General features: G+C 37.2%; 1 protein-coding gene across 3 annotated transcripts in view; it reads right to left on the reverse strand.

Moving 5' to 3' along the window:
- Window positions 1-19,292, reverse strand: part of PDLIM3 (PDZ and LIM domain 3) — a 28,545-nt gene extending 9,253 nt beyond the window's left edge. Inside the window, exons 1-4 of one of the 3 annotated variants that reach the window (XM_019736168.3) lie at window positions 19,043-19,285; window positions 11,197-11,348; window positions 9,827-9,911; window positions 1,704-1,771 (exon numbers count right to left, since the gene is read on the reverse strand). In XM_019736168.3, the coding sequence (XP_019591727.1) occupies window positions 1,704-1,771; window positions 9,827-9,911; window positions 11,197-11,348; window positions 19,043-19,135 (398 nt within the window). In that variant the 5' untranslated portion in view covers window positions 19,136-19,285. Of the gene's footprint in view, window positions 1-1,703; window positions 1,772-2,139; window positions 2,328-9,826; window positions 9,912-11,196; window positions 11,349-19,042 lie in introns of all 3 variants that reach the window. The other 2 variants (XM_019736169.3, XM_019736170.3) reach the window with 2 other exon arrangements.
- Between the last annotated feature and the right edge of the window lie 233 nt (window positions 19,293-19,525).

Below are 19,525 nucleotides of genomic sequence, written 5' to 3' on the forward strand. Positions count from 1 at the left end.
GTGTGTGTGTGTGTGTGTGTGTATTCAATAGCAAGATAGCTTTTTAGCTTTTAATCCCATGTTGTTATGTAATTGGGAGTGAGGCTGGGAAGCTATTGAATATGGAGAAATAGGGAAAAGATGCAGAGGAAAATGGGTTAGGAACAAGGGAACAAAGAGAAGTGAAAAAGGATTATGCAGAGTTGCAAGTGTGAGGGAGGGATAATAGCTCCTGGTTCTTCTTGCCACTCGGGAAATATTATTAGGTACTCTTCGAATTGTGTTCCTTTATCTAATGAACATTTACTGAGCATTTACTCTGCTCCAGCTGCATGTCTAGTTTGTTGGAGATGCCGTAATTGCTTCCATTCTAGTGAGGGAAGATGCATTTAGTAGTAATTACCTTTTTAGCCTCTTTCTCCTACTCTTTCACTCCATTGCTTCTTTCTGAGTCTAATAACACAAAATTGCCTGGCTTATTTTGAGGTAATCCTCTGGTCCCAACTCTAGTTTATGGAAAGGTCTACACATGGACATCATATGTTAAATGATGCCTGACCATCCACACAGCAGGCATCATAAACGCAGATGTCTCCAGGGCCCAAGAGGGCCACACATATATGAAAACGGGCCAGGTATCATACACTTAGGAGTGATGTGCATTTATTTGGACAAGCTGGAGCGTAGACATTCCATCTTAAAGGCACTTACTTAAGTTCATTTTTGTTAAATACCTGGAAGGTTAAATAAAACATTGTCTGTGAATGAATCCACCTATGGCCCTCTAGTTTGAAACACCTAATGTGGATCATTTTTCGATGTCCCTAACCTGTTAGGATCCGTGCAGCCTAATCACCAACTTCCTTTCTCTGGGCTGACTGATGTAGCTAAGGTCAGAGGAATGGGTTTGAGATTTCCTAAAGTCACTATTTCCTGATGTGGCAATCAGGGCATTAATTTCTTCCCTCATAGGTTGGAGTTCAATTTCTAGAGAAGGTATTTGAAAAGGATCATCGGGAGATATGTTTCTCTGACTGACAGATAGCAATGAAGAGCTTGCTCATTGTTATTCCAGTGTGCATGCAGTTATTCATGAGAGTAACCAGTCTATCTCCCTCCCTCCTAACTCTGTCTTTATTACCCATTTTCCCCCAAGTGGAAAAGTTCCTTTTCAAGTGGCCTCTCTTCTGTTGCAAGTATCCATAAGAATGCAAATTGATTTTTGTGTAACAGGTAGAATGAGTGGGATTACCTAGTGTGAGAAGTAAGTGCCGAGGTGGGATGGCCAGCGTCTGTCTGACCTATAAAGCTACACCAGTGTTCCCACGTTTGCCCCACCTGTTTTCTTACTCCTGGTTGGGGGAGGAGGCGGCTGGTTTCCATTTTTGTTCCTGCTGGCTGGGCCTTCCTGAGCTGGGATAGGATACATCTGCCTCCCTCAAAGGTCACTGTGTTCTGGATGGGATCCTTAGGGGTATTAGTTATAAATATATGTGATAACTGCATAACATTTCAAGCTCTAACATCTTGTCAATGTTTACTCTGGGGAATAGAGTTTATTTGGCTCTTTTCTCTGCTAAATGAGTTTGTTTCTTTTGCTTTTGAAATAAGCTTCAAAAGGAGAGAAGTCACTCCAAACACCTAAAAGTTACTTTTCTGGATGATTAGTAAGGATTTATTAAAGAAGCATGCATTCCAAACTTCACAATCTCAAAACTTATGACCTGCTTCGGCCTGGGATTATGAAAGGTTTGGGCCGAATATTGTGCTTGTGTTCAAAGTAGTTCACATCCTGTGAAAACAAAGGGTTAAAAAGTCCCTCAGTGGAAGACTAATACATATTTTTAGATAAAATTAAATGAACAATAATTGTACAGAGCGGATTATTTACCACCAGATATTGACATGACTAAGAAGGGTGATGATGGAACCAGAGCTCTTCCTTCGCTTGAACCATCTATTCACTAAATGTTCAGGAACTGGCCGCTTGGACTCCAGAACATTAGAACCATGTTCTAGATGCTTGTCTTTAAACTACAAATCTGATCATGCCTTCAGAAAAGTAAAAATAAAGCAGCAAGAGCTGGACTTTTGAAAGGAAAAGAAACCGTGTGGTTATTGTTACGAACATGGTGGCCAGAGAACAGGTCCGATACTTACTTTTGAGGTGAACTAGGAATGAGACCCCGCAGCTGTCCATGAAGTGCATCTTGGATATTGCTAGTTGAATAGAGCCCAATGGGTGAGTTATAGGAAGCGCTCACTACCTGTCTTTTGTCATCAATGTTTGCTGCTGCAACAAAAGGCTGGGCCCTTCTGTTGTACCCGGTACCAATGGGTTTGAACTCCTGTACAATGGCAGACAAAATACACAGAGCCACACAATGCACAACAAAGCCGTTAACGAGCAAACCAACAGCACTGCTATTGTTAATCAAGGCTTCTTTACTCACTAGGAGATTAATGGCAAGGTTAAAGGAGGAGTTAGATATAAACCTTTCTACATTGTCTGTGGAATTTACATGTGCCACGTTCATCCACCCAGTGTTAAGGGGCAAAGGAATTGACCTTATTTAAAATATTACAAAATAATTCAAACACTGTATCTGCCCCTACTGACTTCTCTATCTATAGCTTTTAAAAAAAATTCTCATACGACTCATTTAAAAACACAGAAATGTTGTGTCAGAAGTGAGATTTGGGGCTTAGAAAAATTATTCTACTTAATATTTTCTCAAGTAAAACTTACACGTGCTTTCTCTTCTGTTAATATTTTAATAAAAATGTCCCCATTTTAGGAAATGGAGGAATAAAACAATCAAAAGGGGAATGAGCATTTGTGAATAACTATACTGAATTATTTTAAATAATTCAAGTAAATGCTCTGTTTTTGTTTTGTTTTTTGTCTTAATACAACAAAAAACAAAATTCTTAATTTGGATTAAGTTATAAACTTAAGTTTAGAAATAATAATAATTAAAATATTTTTTCCTTATGAAAGCAGGAAAAACATTTATAGAACACGCCCCCCCCCCCATATTTTTACTGTGATGATTTCATGTTGTGTGCTTAAAAAACTCTGCATTTACTCCAGTCACCGAAAGACTAAGGTCACTAATGCAGACATAACTAATTATACGAGTCACAAAAGGATTTTCACTTTATTGCTTAAAGAAAAGGATCAAACATCAGAGTCCTAAATTCTGAGCTTGAAATATGCCTAAATGATCTTAAATTCTATATTATTTTTTAATGTCGAAAGCACATTTTCCAATTTTTATATAGATTTATAATTTTATAAAGTTATAATTTTTTTTCTTATAAGCAGCGGAAGAAAACCAAAATAGAATGCTAAAATACACACGAGCTAATTCTCTTTCCAAATCTTTTCATTTGGCAGACTTAGTAAGATAAATCTTTACTACAATATTTTCACTCACACATTCACATCAACTTCATTTACTTCTGTGAATGTGTCACCAGTGTTTCACACAGATTTCAAGTAGTACAAACATGATTACTTGAAATGTTACTGGAAAAAGACTGTTTTTATTAAAAAGTAAAAATACCTGGTAGTATTCTTTTTTATGTCATTGTTTCTTTCTTGTCATTACAAACCAGTAAATTGTGGGATGGTGCTTTTTTTGTTAGGAAAGAAACGATCTCCTCTTTTTAGGGGTGGAACCAGAGTTTTGCATGGAGATTCTTATGCCTGAGAACACCAGCCTCTTCCTGCAGGGACCTAAGCAGCATAATGCTTTCTTTTGGTTCTCCTGAACAGGCAATCACCACACATACTCCCTATGGCCCCATCTAGGCTATTGGCAAAGCCCATTTGAAAAAAATAAAGTTATGAGAAGGCAAATGGGGTGCAGTATCAAATGACTGACTCCAGCTGCCCCAAATCTCATGGTCCCTGAAAATCTGTGATATGGTCAAGGGCAGCTTTTCTCTCACCAGCCATGGACAGCATATTTTAATAGCCTCCTGAATTTGACAAGAAGGTCTGAGTTGAATACAATAGACTATGGGACTGTTGATTGAATTGACTACTAGCTTATTGATTCCTTCCTTTTTTTTTTTCTTTTCCCTTTCGAATAATGGCTCAGTGCGTAGGAGTTGGTTGGGTGACAATATGGTTGTTGCTATTAGATAGATGAATGACTGAAACAACCAAATGTGGCTTTAGAAAAGTGCTGAATCCCAGAACATGTGAAAATGTATGTACTCAAATGTTTATATAGTGGTACAACAGGATTGTTCTGGCTAATTTAATAATGAATTTGGATTGGCTGTGTTTTATGATTAACCATTATGATTAGACATTATTGTGACATGAAATTATGAATTGGAAATAATTGTAACTAATGACAATGGCCATGATTTGAGCTTTGTTACTCTTTTTGTTATGAAAGAAGACAGAAGGCTAATTGCCTAATTTAGTTTTGGTGAATAATAAATCTCTCAGGCTAATTAAGAGAATGAATCAGGCAGGACTGAAGGACTCAAATTATATGGAACTTAGCTTTTTGAAAAAAAACACACACCACAATATGATATGCATTAAAGATTTTGGTAAATAGAATTGAAAAGGTTAGTTAACATAATGTGATGGCTTTATGGGAAAAAAAAATCTCTAGTAGTACTTCTAAGTAGCAGCAAATAAGTTAATCAGCTCCAAGCTTTTTTCTTTGCCATTTTCAGTTTTGGTTATATATTGCAAAAGTCACAAATGCATAATTTGTTAAGGAAAAAATACCCTTCTATTTTCTATTCAGATCATAAAAGGAAGGGTTTCTAATATACGCTTCAAACATTCGTATTTAGGCTGTGTAAAGCATTAGTTTATGGGGTCTAAGTCATTCCAAAAAAGCACAATGAAATGTATACACCAAAGGTAAACGAAAAACGTAAATATGGCACTGAGAGGCAACATTCTGTCCAAGTCTTACGTCACTGTTGATAGTTAAACAGAATCGAAAGACAAAACCAATTAGACATTTGCTATTCCACTTTCATTTCTTTTCGTTTATAGTGGAAAATAATTAGTCATGGAAAATACCAGTAAAAACTTTATATGGCAGTTAATATAGTCCAGCTCTTGTGTTTATTCTACCCAGACAAAAGCATCCAGATGATTCTTATCTCTTAGGAATTCAATAAGTAATCATTGTAATTAATTACATTTTTAAATATTATTTTTAAATGTTAGGAGTTTATATTAAGGAATTATAGTTTGAATTTATAAAATGCTAGAGCTGCTATAGTAAAAGCTAAGAAACTTGGCAGAGATCTGCTGACATCGAGAGAATGCAGCTCTTGACAATCTCCCGAGTCCTGGAATGACCTCAACAAGGACAGCATTCAAAAACAGTTCACCTTTCAGTTTCTCTCTTGGAGACAGTGTCACAAATAAAAATTGAGTCTGAGAACTGAGGCAATTGCCAACTCCAATAGGAACATGTATGAGATATATCATGTTTGAGATATATATATATATATCACCCTCTGTGTGTGTGTGTATATATATATATACACACACACACACACACACACAGAGGGTGCCAAAAAATGTATATGCATTTTAAGAAAGGAAAACTGTATTAAAATTGTAATGCTCAATATATACTGATATCAAAAGATGAATACAAGTCACGTCTGACTTCTGCAATTACAAGAGGTGCTCAAAGTGGTTACCATCAGCGTCCAGACACTTCTGATTACAGTGAACTACTGCTTGAGCAATGCTGACCAAAACGTCCACTTGTTTGACACCCCTGGTACATTTATTTATAAGAAAAGTGTTGGGGAAATAAGGAAAACACTATATCAAGTGATTGTATATTTGATCAAGCCATACTGACTAAATGATTATATTTTATCATGTTTGGAATTTATGAACAATCCTCCCTCTGACTCATCTTCACCCCGCAAATTAAAAAGCCACCTTCATAATTATTTTTTCTGCACTGATCTGTTTCAAGTGTTTCCCACGTCTCATGGACAAAGAGGTTAGAGAAATGGGGATTACAAAAATTTGCTCTGTGTAGGCTGTCGTCCAGTTATCAAAACCTTGTAGAATAAAGTTATGAAAATATAAACAATTTCAAACCATACTCCACCTGACTGTGCATCTTTATTATCAAATCTTATATGCAAGGATGCAATTCTTTATGTGGAAATGGAAATCACTATCTTATCCTTTAGAAAAGAACCAGTTTTTGTTTCTGAAAAGCATTTTTCCTGTTTTGTGATAACTCCATTATAATTTTGAGTTGTCCAACTAATATCAGACAATGCTGAGGTAATGTTTTATTCAAAAAGGTATGCTTTGAGGGAAGACAAAGAACAGTAACATACCTTGAGCCTAGAGCAATGTTTTGTGTAGAAAAATGCATATTGTCTGCTCATAGGCCAGGTTCAGGATTATATGGAAAGTGTTTATTCAATGGCTAGGGTTGATCTAAATGATAAACTCTAAGGTTTTGAGTCTAAATTCATTAAAACAAGTTTTAACTATTTCATAATTGCATGGAAACATGAACAAAATACGTGATAAAGTTTTGTATCAATTATTACTATAACTGTGTAAGAAAAAGTCCCGAAAGCCTAAACTTATGCATAGGGAAACAGACTCGAAATAAATATACTAATACTTCACTATCTGTAGCTAGGCTTGGATGGTAGTATATACAATAGTGGATTTTTTTCCAACAAATATATATTACTTTTAAAATGAAAAAAAAAAAAAAAAAGCATTTTATTCCAATGGCAAAGGTCATATCACTTACAACAGAGTATGAGTTGTGTTGAGAAACAAGAACTCAAATATTGTATTGCCCAATGGCATTTTACAATTCATCTATAATGGCATCTTAAGAAATGATATATTAATGGCATTTGTTTCTCACACTGGCACACCTTTGTTGCCCAAAAGTTTGCTTTATTTGCAGAGTGCTCATTTGGGACAACAAACAAACAAACAAACAAACAAACAAACAAACAGAAAACAAAAACGAAATCTCTTTGCCTTAATTAAAAAATAAAAGAAGAATAAAAACATGACCACAGTTTAGCTTTTCTCTAATTTCATTTTGCAAATTAAATTCACTGCTCAGTTTTATCACTGCATTTTGTTCCAGTTTATGCTATTGGATTTTTGGATAGCAGAGGTTGTGCTGAAATTTAGCTGTGCTGTGTAGGGAATGTGTGTCCTGAAGTGCCAATTTCCGTGAACTGATCACTCATAAATCTGGCTTGAAGATATAAGGAGTAGGCATCCTTCGGTCCATTAGGAAAATAACTGAAATGGTTCTTATCTCTGAGTCCTTCAAACACGTCCTCTTGGAGAGGTTGCCAGTAGGAATTAGTCATGACTCAAACTAAAGGAATGTCCAAAGGCTCCATCTGACTGGCTTCTGTAGCCCTTAACCCACTTTTTACCTTTTAAAAAAAAACACAATCTCATTCTGTATCTTTTCCTCATTTGTAGCATCATAAATGTCCACATTGTCTGGCCCCAAACTGCAGGGCACATGGGCTAACACATGATTGACAAGAGGTCAGGGTATTTAAAATTAAGATTCTGTTTTAAAATCCAATTCTTGGAAAAACTATAGTCATAGATAAATACTCATAGTTTACAAAAGGGGCCTCTTCTAGAGCTAAAACTTAGGCCGTTGCCCTTAAACTCCAATTCTGGAGACATGTTAGTAATACACAGGCTCCAGCCTCTGTCTAAGCTCACCCTGTGCTTAGTTAGTACTTGCTGAGTCAGCCCCCCCCACCCCCCCTACCCCGCCCCGCTAGAGGGGGCGCTGTAACATGATCAGGGATCACTGGGGTTTGGGACTTTCTCAAATCTGTCTAATGGGCCCTATATCTTGGCATCTCATAGATAAAATTGGGTTTAAAAAATTAGGAGAAATCTTGAAGGGAAAAATAAGTTGCAAAAGGGTGCAGTACAATTTTGGACGTGTACTATGTAAGGAAAAAGAAATTCAGAATTCTATCCAGGTTGTCCTGAAGATAGTAGGAGAATGTGTGGTCCAAAACATGTGTCTATGTAAGCTTTAAATTTCCTTTTTCTTTGGTTTTTTAAAGCACCATATGATCTTTTTTTCTCATGCGTTGCCTCTAAGTGGGAGGATGGGAGGAAGTGAGTAGGCTTGGGCATTACTGCACAGGGCTATGACAAGGGACAGTTCTACCTCAAGAACTCTGCTTTTTCTTCTTCCAATCTTTTCTTTTATCAAAGAGAATGTTGATTAGAGGTATTATTATTCACCCACCCACCAGGGAGGCCAGAGTAAGCCACCATCAGCCATTTTATCTTTTGCTTGCTTACTCTGAAGAACAGAACGCTTATCTGACTTAAATAACTATCCCACTTACCTTGCACAATCACTTTTACTGTGCAACAGCTGGGGAAGGTGGCAGAACACCCTCTGAGAATTGGTTCCCAGGATTGGTCTTGGGCAATGTTACAAAATACATTTTATCTTTAGACCCTCCCATTCCTTTCGTTCATTTGTCAGCTATTGATTGAGTATTTTAACTGAAAACAAAGTTTTAATCCAAAGTAATTTATAATGACCCTCATAATAGTAATGAGGAAGGCCTTCCTGGTCTCTAGGAAACCCTATCACAGAGGCAGCTTCCTATTTCCCTGTCAGAAAAGACCAGGAGGCCTTCTGATCACAGCCTGGTGGGGGCAGGGGTGGGGTTGGAGATTAGGAGGTACTGTACCAAGAACAACAAGAGCTCCCACTTAATTCAGTATCTCTATGAATGAGTCAATGTGCCGAGTTCTTTTACGATATTATTTTACTTAAATCTTTGAGAAGCTCTATGAGATACGTGTATATATGTTACTCTACATGCATTTTACGAAGAAAATAGAGGCTTATGGAGACAAATGGGAAACCTGAAGGACAAATTCAGTATTGATGATACTGAAAGGGGAAACACTGCTGAAGCATAAATTACAAATATGTTTTCAGTTCGTTTTTATTAGATATATAGAAAAACTACACTTTGGGAATATCTATTCAGTTTAGTAGGAATATTTGTTTTAAAAGGGATATTTAATTCATATATCTTGTCTCTCTAAATTTGGGGAACTTCTAAGTAGAGGTTATAAAACCCTTTCTTAATCACATTTTCCATACAAAACAATTGAAAGTTGGTGTAATTTCAGATTGTTGGAACTTTTGAGAGTAGACATGGTCAAATAAGCATCAAATTATTAATTTAGCTCAGTAGGTAGAGTTGCCTCAAGGGAAAATCCTTTATCTTTGTAATTCAACTGCACGGGGCAGACTATCACTGTGATTACTCAATGCAAAATTTCATAGAGTAAATTTAACTATTGAATGCCAGAACTGAGAATTAAAGAAGGATGTAAAACAAGATCTGGGTGAAGACCTTGAAGAATTGAAGTTCACAATAAGTATTAGATTAGAGACACCTGTTTCAAGTGGCAGACTCTACTTTTGTTTTGCTTTGTTCTGACATCTTAAACTATGGTATTATTTCATGGTGGTTTGGTAGAAGTCCATCATAAAAAGTGAAAAAAGTAAGTGGACTATGCATAGATATAGCCAAATTTTTCCTGATGAAAACACATGTGTCATTTACCAAGATGTTTGCCTAGGCATGCTACTCCTTTTTCTTGAGGCAAGAAGACATGGATAATATAAATTAATCTCAGAGAGTAAAGACAGACAACTGCTTCATGAGGCAGCTTATTCCAATTTTTCATATTTGCCACTTCTTTCTCTTGCAAGTTACCTACATCATTTAAAAGGAAATGTAATGCGAATATCATTTACTCTAAAATTCATACCTGTGGTTCTGATTCTAAGTTGATTTTGAAAGGATGAGCCTTCCCATCTTCGGATACCTGTGGAGACCATAAGCGAGTTTCTGCCCTATAAATAAAACAAAGTTTGTAAACTCCAAATTCTAACGGCACTTCCAGTTTTAGCATTCCTTAATTTCTTATTATGTTTATAAAAATACTATCAACCCTTGGTAATTTAGGCAAAAGCAATATTTCTTGCTCATTAGTCTGTCTTCTCCCATCTGATTAGTCTTTGGTTTTTAATGTACTTTTGGGAAAACTTGAATGGATCAACATGTACCACTATGAACTGAATGTTTGTGTCCCTCCATCAAATTCATCTGTTGAAACCCTAATCCCCAGTGTGATGATATTTGGAAGTGGGGTCTTTGGGAGGTAATTAAGGTAAGATTAGGTCCTAAGAATAGGGCTTTCGTGGTGGAATTAATGCCCTTATAAAAAGAGGAAAAGAAGTAAAATGTCTCTCTGTGCGTGCCCCGAAGAAGGCCATGTGAGGTCGTAACCAGGAAGAGGATGCTGCTGGCATCCAGGAAATGTGCTTTGTCCAAAGCTTTCTATGTACCTGTTTGGGAGTGTGTGATTTTAGGGACAGCGTGCTTGGCGGGAACACAGGTTATGCATATGGGGAAAGAGTCTGTTTTACCCCCGTGAAATGGCAGGTCAACTGTGTACCCTATGTACCGTCAGGGAAAATTATGAATACGTTAGCAACAGGATAAATATACACTAACAACCACTATAACAAGACATTAGTTTCATGATTCAGCTTCATATCAGGGCTCTGATGGCAAAAGATCAGGTTCAATTTCCTCATACTGTTTTCAGTCAGAAATGTCTCAGTATCTAACACACTCACGTGCACATGCAGTATCACACCTTGTGAAATTCTTCTGGGCTGAATTCTGTACACAAGAGTCAATGGCATACAGCCTATTAACCACCAATTTTTAACATGACACATTTGCCAAGTCAAGAGATTCTTTTAAGAGAATCTTTAAATTCCGTTCACTACCCCATTTAGAAAAGCAGTACAGCTAGCTGTGCTGTCTAGTGTGCCTGTGGCCGATACATGTAATGTTTCTGTTTTCATAGTCAATTAACTAGATTAGTATTCCTTTAGCCTCTTTCATTATTCTGACATTCTAGAGAATTCCTTTTAGCAATAGTTTGTTAACAACTACTAGATTGACTGACTGCAGTGAAGAACAGACCAAAGTAGATGTATAAAAAGCCAGTCAAAAATTCTAGGTTCTGTGACACGCTTCTCATTGGGAGGATGGAGTCATTTACAGTTATGGCTCAGGTTCTCCTGCCAAACAGATTACATTTTAACACTTTTAATTTAAGAGCACCTGTCAATTTTGAGACATAGCTGGTGTGCTGCTGCTTTAATCCTGTCCTGTGCATCAGCATGAGTCATAGATTCTGTACCAAAGCCATCAATAGCCAGGATGACATCTCCAGGACACAGGTTGGCAGCTGCCGCCTTGCTTCCTGGAGTAATCTGGAAGAAATCATGGCACCATTTAAAAATCAACATCCTACAATATCTTGAGTTACATGCCTGACATTTGTATTTCAAATGTATTTGTAACATTTTAAATGTTTTACTGGGCAGGGAATCATAAAATATGATTAAAATAGCTGTTAATTGATAAATTGTATTAACTCTATTTTTCCATCATATTAAATAATTTTGTTTCTTACCACATTTCTTTTGACATCTCTTATTCTTTTTAGAACACCTTCCATAACACCCTGTTTGAATCATATTTTCTTTGCTTTAAACCAAATTTCTTTTTTTTTTTAGGGTTTTTCTCACCCAAACTCTCTATTTAGGAATAGAACTTTACTAAATTTAGGGAGCTTTTTATATTTGATTTGAAAATGCTTTAGCATCCATACAAGTTATGATGTTTAAAATTCACATGAGGGGACACCTGGGATGTAGAAAGCTGGAAAGAGAATCCCTGTGAATAAGACGAATCTTTATAATATTATAAAATTATAACTTTTCATGAACTCTTCAGACAGCTGAAGTTGCAGGGTGACCAACTAGCCTGGAATTTAAGGAAAGACAGATGCCTATAAGGAAAGACAAAATGTAAGCCTGGGCTTACCTGTATCAAACCACGGAGGAAGATGAGGCTACCATTCTAGCTGTCAAGAACAATTTAGCTAAAATTATGAACAAATTGCTAAAAGCCAAGTGTGAGTTAGCATTGAGAGTCTAGAACCCCTGGGAACTGCAGACAGAAGGGAAATTTGTGTCCATGCACAGTCTCTTATCCATGAATGAAGGACAGATGGAACAAATAGAAAACAATGAACAAGATGCAAGATTTTAATTAAACTCTGTCCATAATTACATTAAATGTAAATGCTCTAAACATACCACACTTTTTAAAAACAGAGATGATCAAATTAGTTAAAAAAAGCAAGGTCCAATTTTATGTTATCTACAGAAATCATGTTTGTTTCTTTTTGGAGGTGGGGCAATGAAAGGAATCCTTATAAGAAATATGGGAAAATCTAAAATCTAGTTGTTAAATGTTTAAAAGATAGCAAATTTGAAATTATTACCATGTTGAATATTCAAAGTCTATTATTCTTTTTATTGCTATACCTATTTTTTTGGGTAAATCCCAAGTGTTTACCACTGCCTAATAGTCCTCACCCAGTCTTTTCCTACCTACTTCTCTAACATCATCTGAGACCCCTCCTGCTCTCACTCATCTACTGCACTGGAGCTATTCTGGTTTCCTTTTAGGTCCTCAAATAGGCCAATCTTGTACCCTCATTAGGGCTTTACATGCACTGTTATTTTTGCCTAAAATGCTTTCCCCAGTCTTCACCAGTTGTCCCTTCTCATCCTTTAGGTCTAGGCTTAAAAGTCACAGTCTCAGAGAGACTTCCCTAAACATCTGAAGTAGTTTCTCCAGTTCCTGCACCATTATTCTCCACCATTGCACCCTGTTCATTTCCTTAATGAAGACAATTTGCACTTTTATGTTTGTTTATTTACTTGTGTATTATCTCTCTTCCCAGTTACACTGGAAGTTCTCGAGGATATGTATATTATGTATATTCATAATGCTTCACTGTGTATATTCCATTGTTTTGAATTAATTAATAATTAATTGAAAAATGAATGAAAAGGCTGTTTAAATCAGAATTTATGAAACAAAAAGAGCTAGTCTCTACATGCCCAAAGATTATGGCTATTATTGTCAAAAAAAATCATTGTTACATTTGCAAGTTCCCACTATTAAAGCAGAATAATACATACATAGAACTTGACTTAAACCTAAAACTGCTCCGGGAATAAATTAGATTGTCCCTAATGAGGATCAGTCATTAATCCATTTTCACCCCCTCTATTTGCTTAATCTAGCTATTGATTCTGTTTAACTTTGTGGCCCGAAGGGCGATCCAAGACTCACCTAAATAAATAAACTCGCTAAAATAGTAAATTCTCATGTGTCCTAGATCTTCAGTCTCATCACTAAAATGTTTATTGTACTCACTTTATTTCTGTGATCATCCTACTGTAGTGATCACAATCATTTTCTGTTAGGAATAATTGATAGGATCTGGGTGAAGACAACTGGGAATTATTACATCTCAGCCTTGGGGAGGCATTTCATAGCTGTTTCCCATTTAGAAAGTCTCCCCGACCCAGAATTGTTAGAATAATAAAATTTCCATCCTCAGTTTGACTTGTAGAGTTAAAAATAATCTTAAACTTTCAGTTTCCTCTAGCTATAGTTGGTCAAAATTAGTACTATCTATTTTTTAACTTCTAAGATCAGAATGCTTTCCTTTGAGTTAAAATATGAGAAAACATGGCTCAGTGCATTTGCTTTTAAAGCCATTTTCTAATACAATGAAATAGATTTAAGTTGCACAATACTTCATCTTGATTTAGAAAAGGCTAACAGTGTTTTATTTAGCTCTGGTTAGAATGAGTGGAAGGTAGGGTTGTGTGTGTACAAGGTGTGATCAAACAATATTGTGAATGTTTAATTAAAACTATTTATTGCAGTAAAAGATACATTGCCATTAATCCCCCTGAAAATACTCCCCCTTGCTTTGAACACATTTATCCCATCATTCTTGCCACTTTCTGAGGCAGCTCTGGAAGTCCTCTTTCGTGAGTGTCTTTAGTTGCCCTGTCTCCATTTAGTTGTTCGCCATTGCCTACAGGTAAATTCCAGCGCCTCTCCTGGCATCTAAAGCTCTCCGGCATTGACAGTCTACATTTGCAGAGCCATACCCCACACCCGTTAAATCAGAATCTCTGTAAGTAGTACCTGGGCATGGGTATTTACCAAAGTTATATGGGTGAGTCTGATGCGAAGCCAGGGTTGAGAACCATTATGGTATTGTTATTATTATTGGTATTGTATTATCGCTGAGAACTATTATCTCAATTCTCAAAACAATCTTTTAAGATGAGAAAACTGATGCTCAGAAAGTATAAGAAACTTGCTTAGGGTCACACATCCAATGAACATCTGAATTTCCCTCATGGATCTGGCTAACTTAATAGCTCAAGCTCTTCCGCTATCCCACCATACCACTCCTGCAGGTCCTCTCTCCCTTGACTCCTCCTGTCTCTTTGGCCACACTTTTCTTTTTTTTCCCCCATGGAATCCTGGACAGGTTGTAACATGTTGGTTTATGAACATGTCCCTTCTCTTCTGATATATTAGCTTCTCAGGACATGGAAACCCATTAAGTAATAATTGTATCCCCTACAGGGCCTTCCACATATAACACATTCTGCACTTAATAGGTAATTGTGGGATGTATGGATGTTATGAACATATGAACCAGCACTTCCATGCAGACACATTTTTGCTAGAACAAAATTAAACAGGTTTTTATTCGAATCAACCTTTGTACTATACTTGAATCCTGGAAAAGGGTTGCATTCAACTTTGAACATTTCTTTCTAAAAGTTCAAATTTCAAATATAGTTTGTATTAAAGTAATATATTTTTCTATGTTAAAGCCTGTGTAACTTAAGAATACACTAACATTTTCTACGTTGGTATCCAGATCCATGTAGCATTCTTGGTTACAGTGATCCGAAACCTGGGTGTGCTCTGAATGAAAGGAGGGCAGAGGGAAGGAGGTAGAGGAATTGAGTGGGAAAGGACATACTGGCATCAGATGTATATAATAATTCTACATCATGTGCACAAAAGAAGCTTGTAGTTTATTCCAAATTGGACCATTTGTGAAAACAAACGATCTGTAAGTTGGCAGTGACAGTAGATCCATTCCACCTTCTGGGTGGTCCAAACACTTAAAAAAAAAAAAAAAAAAAAAAAGACTCCTTAGAATTTTTTGCCAGAAAAAGAAAAGTTGCTTACTTAGAGATGTGAACCTTAAGCTTTATTCTATGAAATACTTAGACCAGTTATGTACGGTGTTTGCAAATACTTCCTACTCCCCCAATATTGCACGAAGTCTAAAACACCTATGGCTAGTATTGCTTTCCTAAACCTTGTATGTATCACAACCAATGGCTCATTTTTTTTTTTTTTTTGAGAATGTCTGGTGTTTGATTTACCTTACTTTTGATGTTTTTCATGATACAAGGATTAACCTGGCTGATTAACTGGATTGTAAACAGTTATGGGTGTAATTTCAATGGATGGGGTGAGTCACGTTTGTAAACCCCTTCCCCAGCTCTGGGGGAATGGAGGACCAGGAGCACCACTAGAGTCTGGATTTGTAGAGTGTGAGGCAGGGAGGGAGGAGATAGCTTGTAGGAGGACAAAACTTGATTTAATTGACTTGAGGAATACATCTCATTTATGGAACTTTTTGTGGCATTCAGTGCAGGCATTGGTATTTCAGTTCTTTGAGTATTTAGCAACTTATCTAAAATAGACAAATCAATTAATAATAAAAACATTCTCATTCATCTTATTGTAGATTATTTTTGAGGACAATCTGAACTCATTTATGATAGTTACGTTAAAAAATGAACAATTTAGTCAATCGTTTATATTGTGTCTGTAACATATGTGATGTACAAGGCACTGTGCTTGGCACTGAGTAAGCCCCCCATTTGAAAGTTCCTGCATCTGGGAGCATGAGATTTGTAGGATGTAGATGTTTATCTGTGGTACAAGGTATGATCTGAAGAGAGGTTATAGGTCAGAAGTATGGTAATCAAATGGATGAAATGCTTGTTGCTGGAAGAAGGTTAGAGCAGCGCTATTTGATTGGGTTTCCAGAGGACAGTGGGGTGGGGTGGGGAAGAGCATTCTGGAGAAAAATGATACAAGAGCAAAGATATGTTAGAGAAATCCTATGTAGTCCAGGGTAGTGGCACCACTGCCTACCTATGGAGTGAGAGGAGGAAAGGGAGAGAGAAGAAAGAGAGAGGGAGGAAATGAAGTTAGGACTTTGAATTGGGGCAGAGGAGGGAAGCCATGAATGTGTGTAAAGACCACATGTATTATTCTCTATAAACTGGTGAGGCCATTGAAGGATGTTTGAGAATGGGAAGATAGGAGCAAGCTTGCATTTCTTAATGATGGCTGGGAAGAATATGCAGGGTAAATCGGAGAGGGTGACAAACAACTAGGTGGGACATTATGAAATCTTGAAGAGGGACAGTGGTAGAGAAAAAGGAAAGTGGTAGATCTCAGAGATATAGAATGAATAGGGCCAGGTGATGAATTGATGACACAAAACACCTATTTGAGAATATCTGTACAATAAGCAGAACTTTTCATATGTGTGCACTTCAGAATGCAGACTCTGGAGGCGGGTAGACCTGGCATCAAATTTGTCCCACCACTTGTGATCATCAGCAGGTTAATGCATCTCTCTCTCTCTCTCTCTCTCTCTCTCTCTCTCTCTCTCTCTCTCTCTCTCTTTCTTTTTAGTTTAAATATTTTTTTCTTTTTTTTTAAACTAGTTTCAGATGTACAAAACAACATACTGATTAGCATTTACACCCCTCACAAAGCATAGGGAATATAGTTAATGGTTAATGAATCTCTTGAAGCCTAACTCCCCTCATCTGTAAAAAAGGACATCACTGCTACTATTCTTATTGGATTAAGGTGAGATTTCAGTGAGTCAGTGCATATGAAGGGCTTAAAAGAGTACATGGCGAACAGAAGAGTATAACCTTATTTAGATATACAACCTTATTTACTACCTTTTCACATCATATAAAATTATAAAAGTAATAGCATAATTCTACTACCTACTCACAACACTGATAATTATTTTTGTGCAATATGTTTTAGTCTTTTTCCAAATGATTTTTAGTATTCTTATGGTTTCAGTGGAAATATTCTCAATTAGGTGTTCACTAAGGCAAAAAAAGTTCAAATGAATGTGCCTTCATTTATTCAACATAAATCTACCATGTGCATAATTTTGGGGACATCTGGAATACAAAACAATTTGGTCTTACCTGCTCTCCTTGAGTTAAATTAATTGAAGAGAAAAGGCAGGGTCCAGTGAAATAATCATATATGATTATACATTGTTACTGAACTAAGTGTCAAAATGAGTGATACAAATTAGTAATGAGTTAAAAATTCAAACAACAATTGGCTTCCCAAATACTAATTGTCATTATAGCAAATACATTTACCAATAACTCCTGCAGTCCAAATGTAAGCATTGCTTTAAACATTGTTTAAAATGTCAACAACTCAAAATTTCAAACATAAGATGAATCATATTGACATGTTATATAGTAATAGCAAGGTATTTCCTTTATAAATCACTTAAAGGATTTTTGTGACAAAATTATTCTTTAGGATTTAATATAAATATAATTTATCCTTCGTTAGGATTCAAAAGCTTATTTCATTTAATACAAACAAATGAAAACTATACTTCAGAAACTTTAAAAATGTTTCTTAGTAGCGATAATGGAAACTGTTTTCTTTGGTAAATCCATAAAAGGAATTGCTTGGCCCAGATCACTGAACCATTTTCTGCTTAATTTACTTAGGAACATTTTTAGGGGTATGTTAAGTTTTCCTGTCTCATACAAAAACACATGTCAGATGTGTTTCTATGTTTTTGAAAAATGTAAAACAAACCTTGATATGTTCCATGGTGTGCATCTGTACAATACACGATTGAAGATATTTTAAAAAGACATTGGTTTCCAAATCTCATAAATGTATAAACAGAACAGAATTTAAAAGGTATTACCTTGTTAAAAAATCTCTGTGAGTAAATCAGAGTATAAAGTATATATTTATAAAATACAGTATAAGCAGTAAGAAAGAAAAGAAAGCTTAAAAAGTATAATATTCCTGGAGTTTATGGTTTTAAATCAGGTTTAATATGTGTGATAATTGAAGTAATTTTCTATTAAGACAAATACTTGTGTTAGAAAAAAACCAACTAGACCAACTAGAAATTTACTGACAGGACAGAAATACGGGTTTCCTTTTTTCCCCTCTCAATTAGACAATACTCTAAAGAATATTAAGAACAGAAAGCTTGACTTTGATAGCAGAGCATTATTTTCAATTATTAAATTGAGTGGTGACTTTCTATCGGATAAACTAAACTAGCTGACCCGTTTTCTTTGTAGTTTTGAGTTATAGGTGATGATTCCTCAGCCAAGTTCCCAGCTTGGAAAACATTTATTCAAAATGCCTGGAAACGTAGGCATACAGATTAGTAATGTTTTCCCTGTCTGGGCTGATATGAGTGGTTCCAAGCTGGCCAACCCAGGTTGTACCCCGTGAACAGCGCCCTGCTGAAGTTTTCATCCAGACAAGAAAAGCGCTTGCATGTCTCACTCCAAGAAACAACCATAGAGTCAGTGCTTTGTCTCTGCTTCCCGGATCCCCATCTCTTTCGGTACTGAAAGGAGGCAGGAGTGGAGGCCAAGAGGGCACCCCCGCCCTCGCAGCCTAGCTTTCTCGGAGCCCAGGGAAATCGCGCTGTCAGTTCAACTCTCCTCGGAAAGTCACCGGGGACCGCGAGGATGCAGAGACCATTGGAGCTGAGTTGGTGAATTCTCTTAGCTGCTCTGTATCCTCCAAGCCTCAGTTTGTCAAGTTGCGACCACTCCTCAAACTGTGAGCTGGAAGCCGAGGGCTTGCCCAGCGCCCACGGGCTCACTGGCCACTCTCTTCTCCAGGGCGACTAGCTGAGTCCCCGACTTACAGCAAAAGAACGGAAAACACCTACCCTGGTGATGATCAAAGGCTGGTTGAAGTCTATGCCTCCTGACAGCCTGAACCCCCAGGGTGCAGGGCCAGGGAGGACCACGTTCTGGGGCATGGTGTCGCCTGGCGCGGCCTTCCTAGGGTGAAGGCACCTTGACTCCCAGGAACTGGGGCGCAGCGAGGGGCGGCCCTGCCCACGGTGAGTGTCCCGGAGCCGGACAGTCCACTATGCTCCCCGGGCTGTGTCCTCGCGCCTCTCTTGGACTGCGGCCGGGGAGCTTTATCCCCGCTCCCGAGTGACGTCACCAATCTACCCTCCTCCCGGCCTCCTCCCACCCAGGAGAGCTCCAACTTTGGAAGAAAGAGACGCGCCAGACCCAAGGGAGTTTACAGACTCGCACTGGTTGGGTGCAGCCTCCAGACCTCTCCAGCCGGCGCTGGAAAAGGCTTCGGGTTACGACTTCCATCACTCAATTAAAATAACACCTGTCCTGTTTTTCTTCTA

The sequence above is a fragment of the Rhinolophus sinicus genome, chromosome 16 (assembly GCF_057876585.1).
Source record: "Rhinolophus sinicus isolate RSI-liver-muscle chromosome 16, RSI-T2T, whole genome shotgun sequence".
NCBI classification, from domain to species: domain Eukaryota; kingdom Metazoa; phylum Chordata; class Mammalia; order Chiroptera; family Rhinolophidae; genus Rhinolophus; species Rhinolophus sinicus.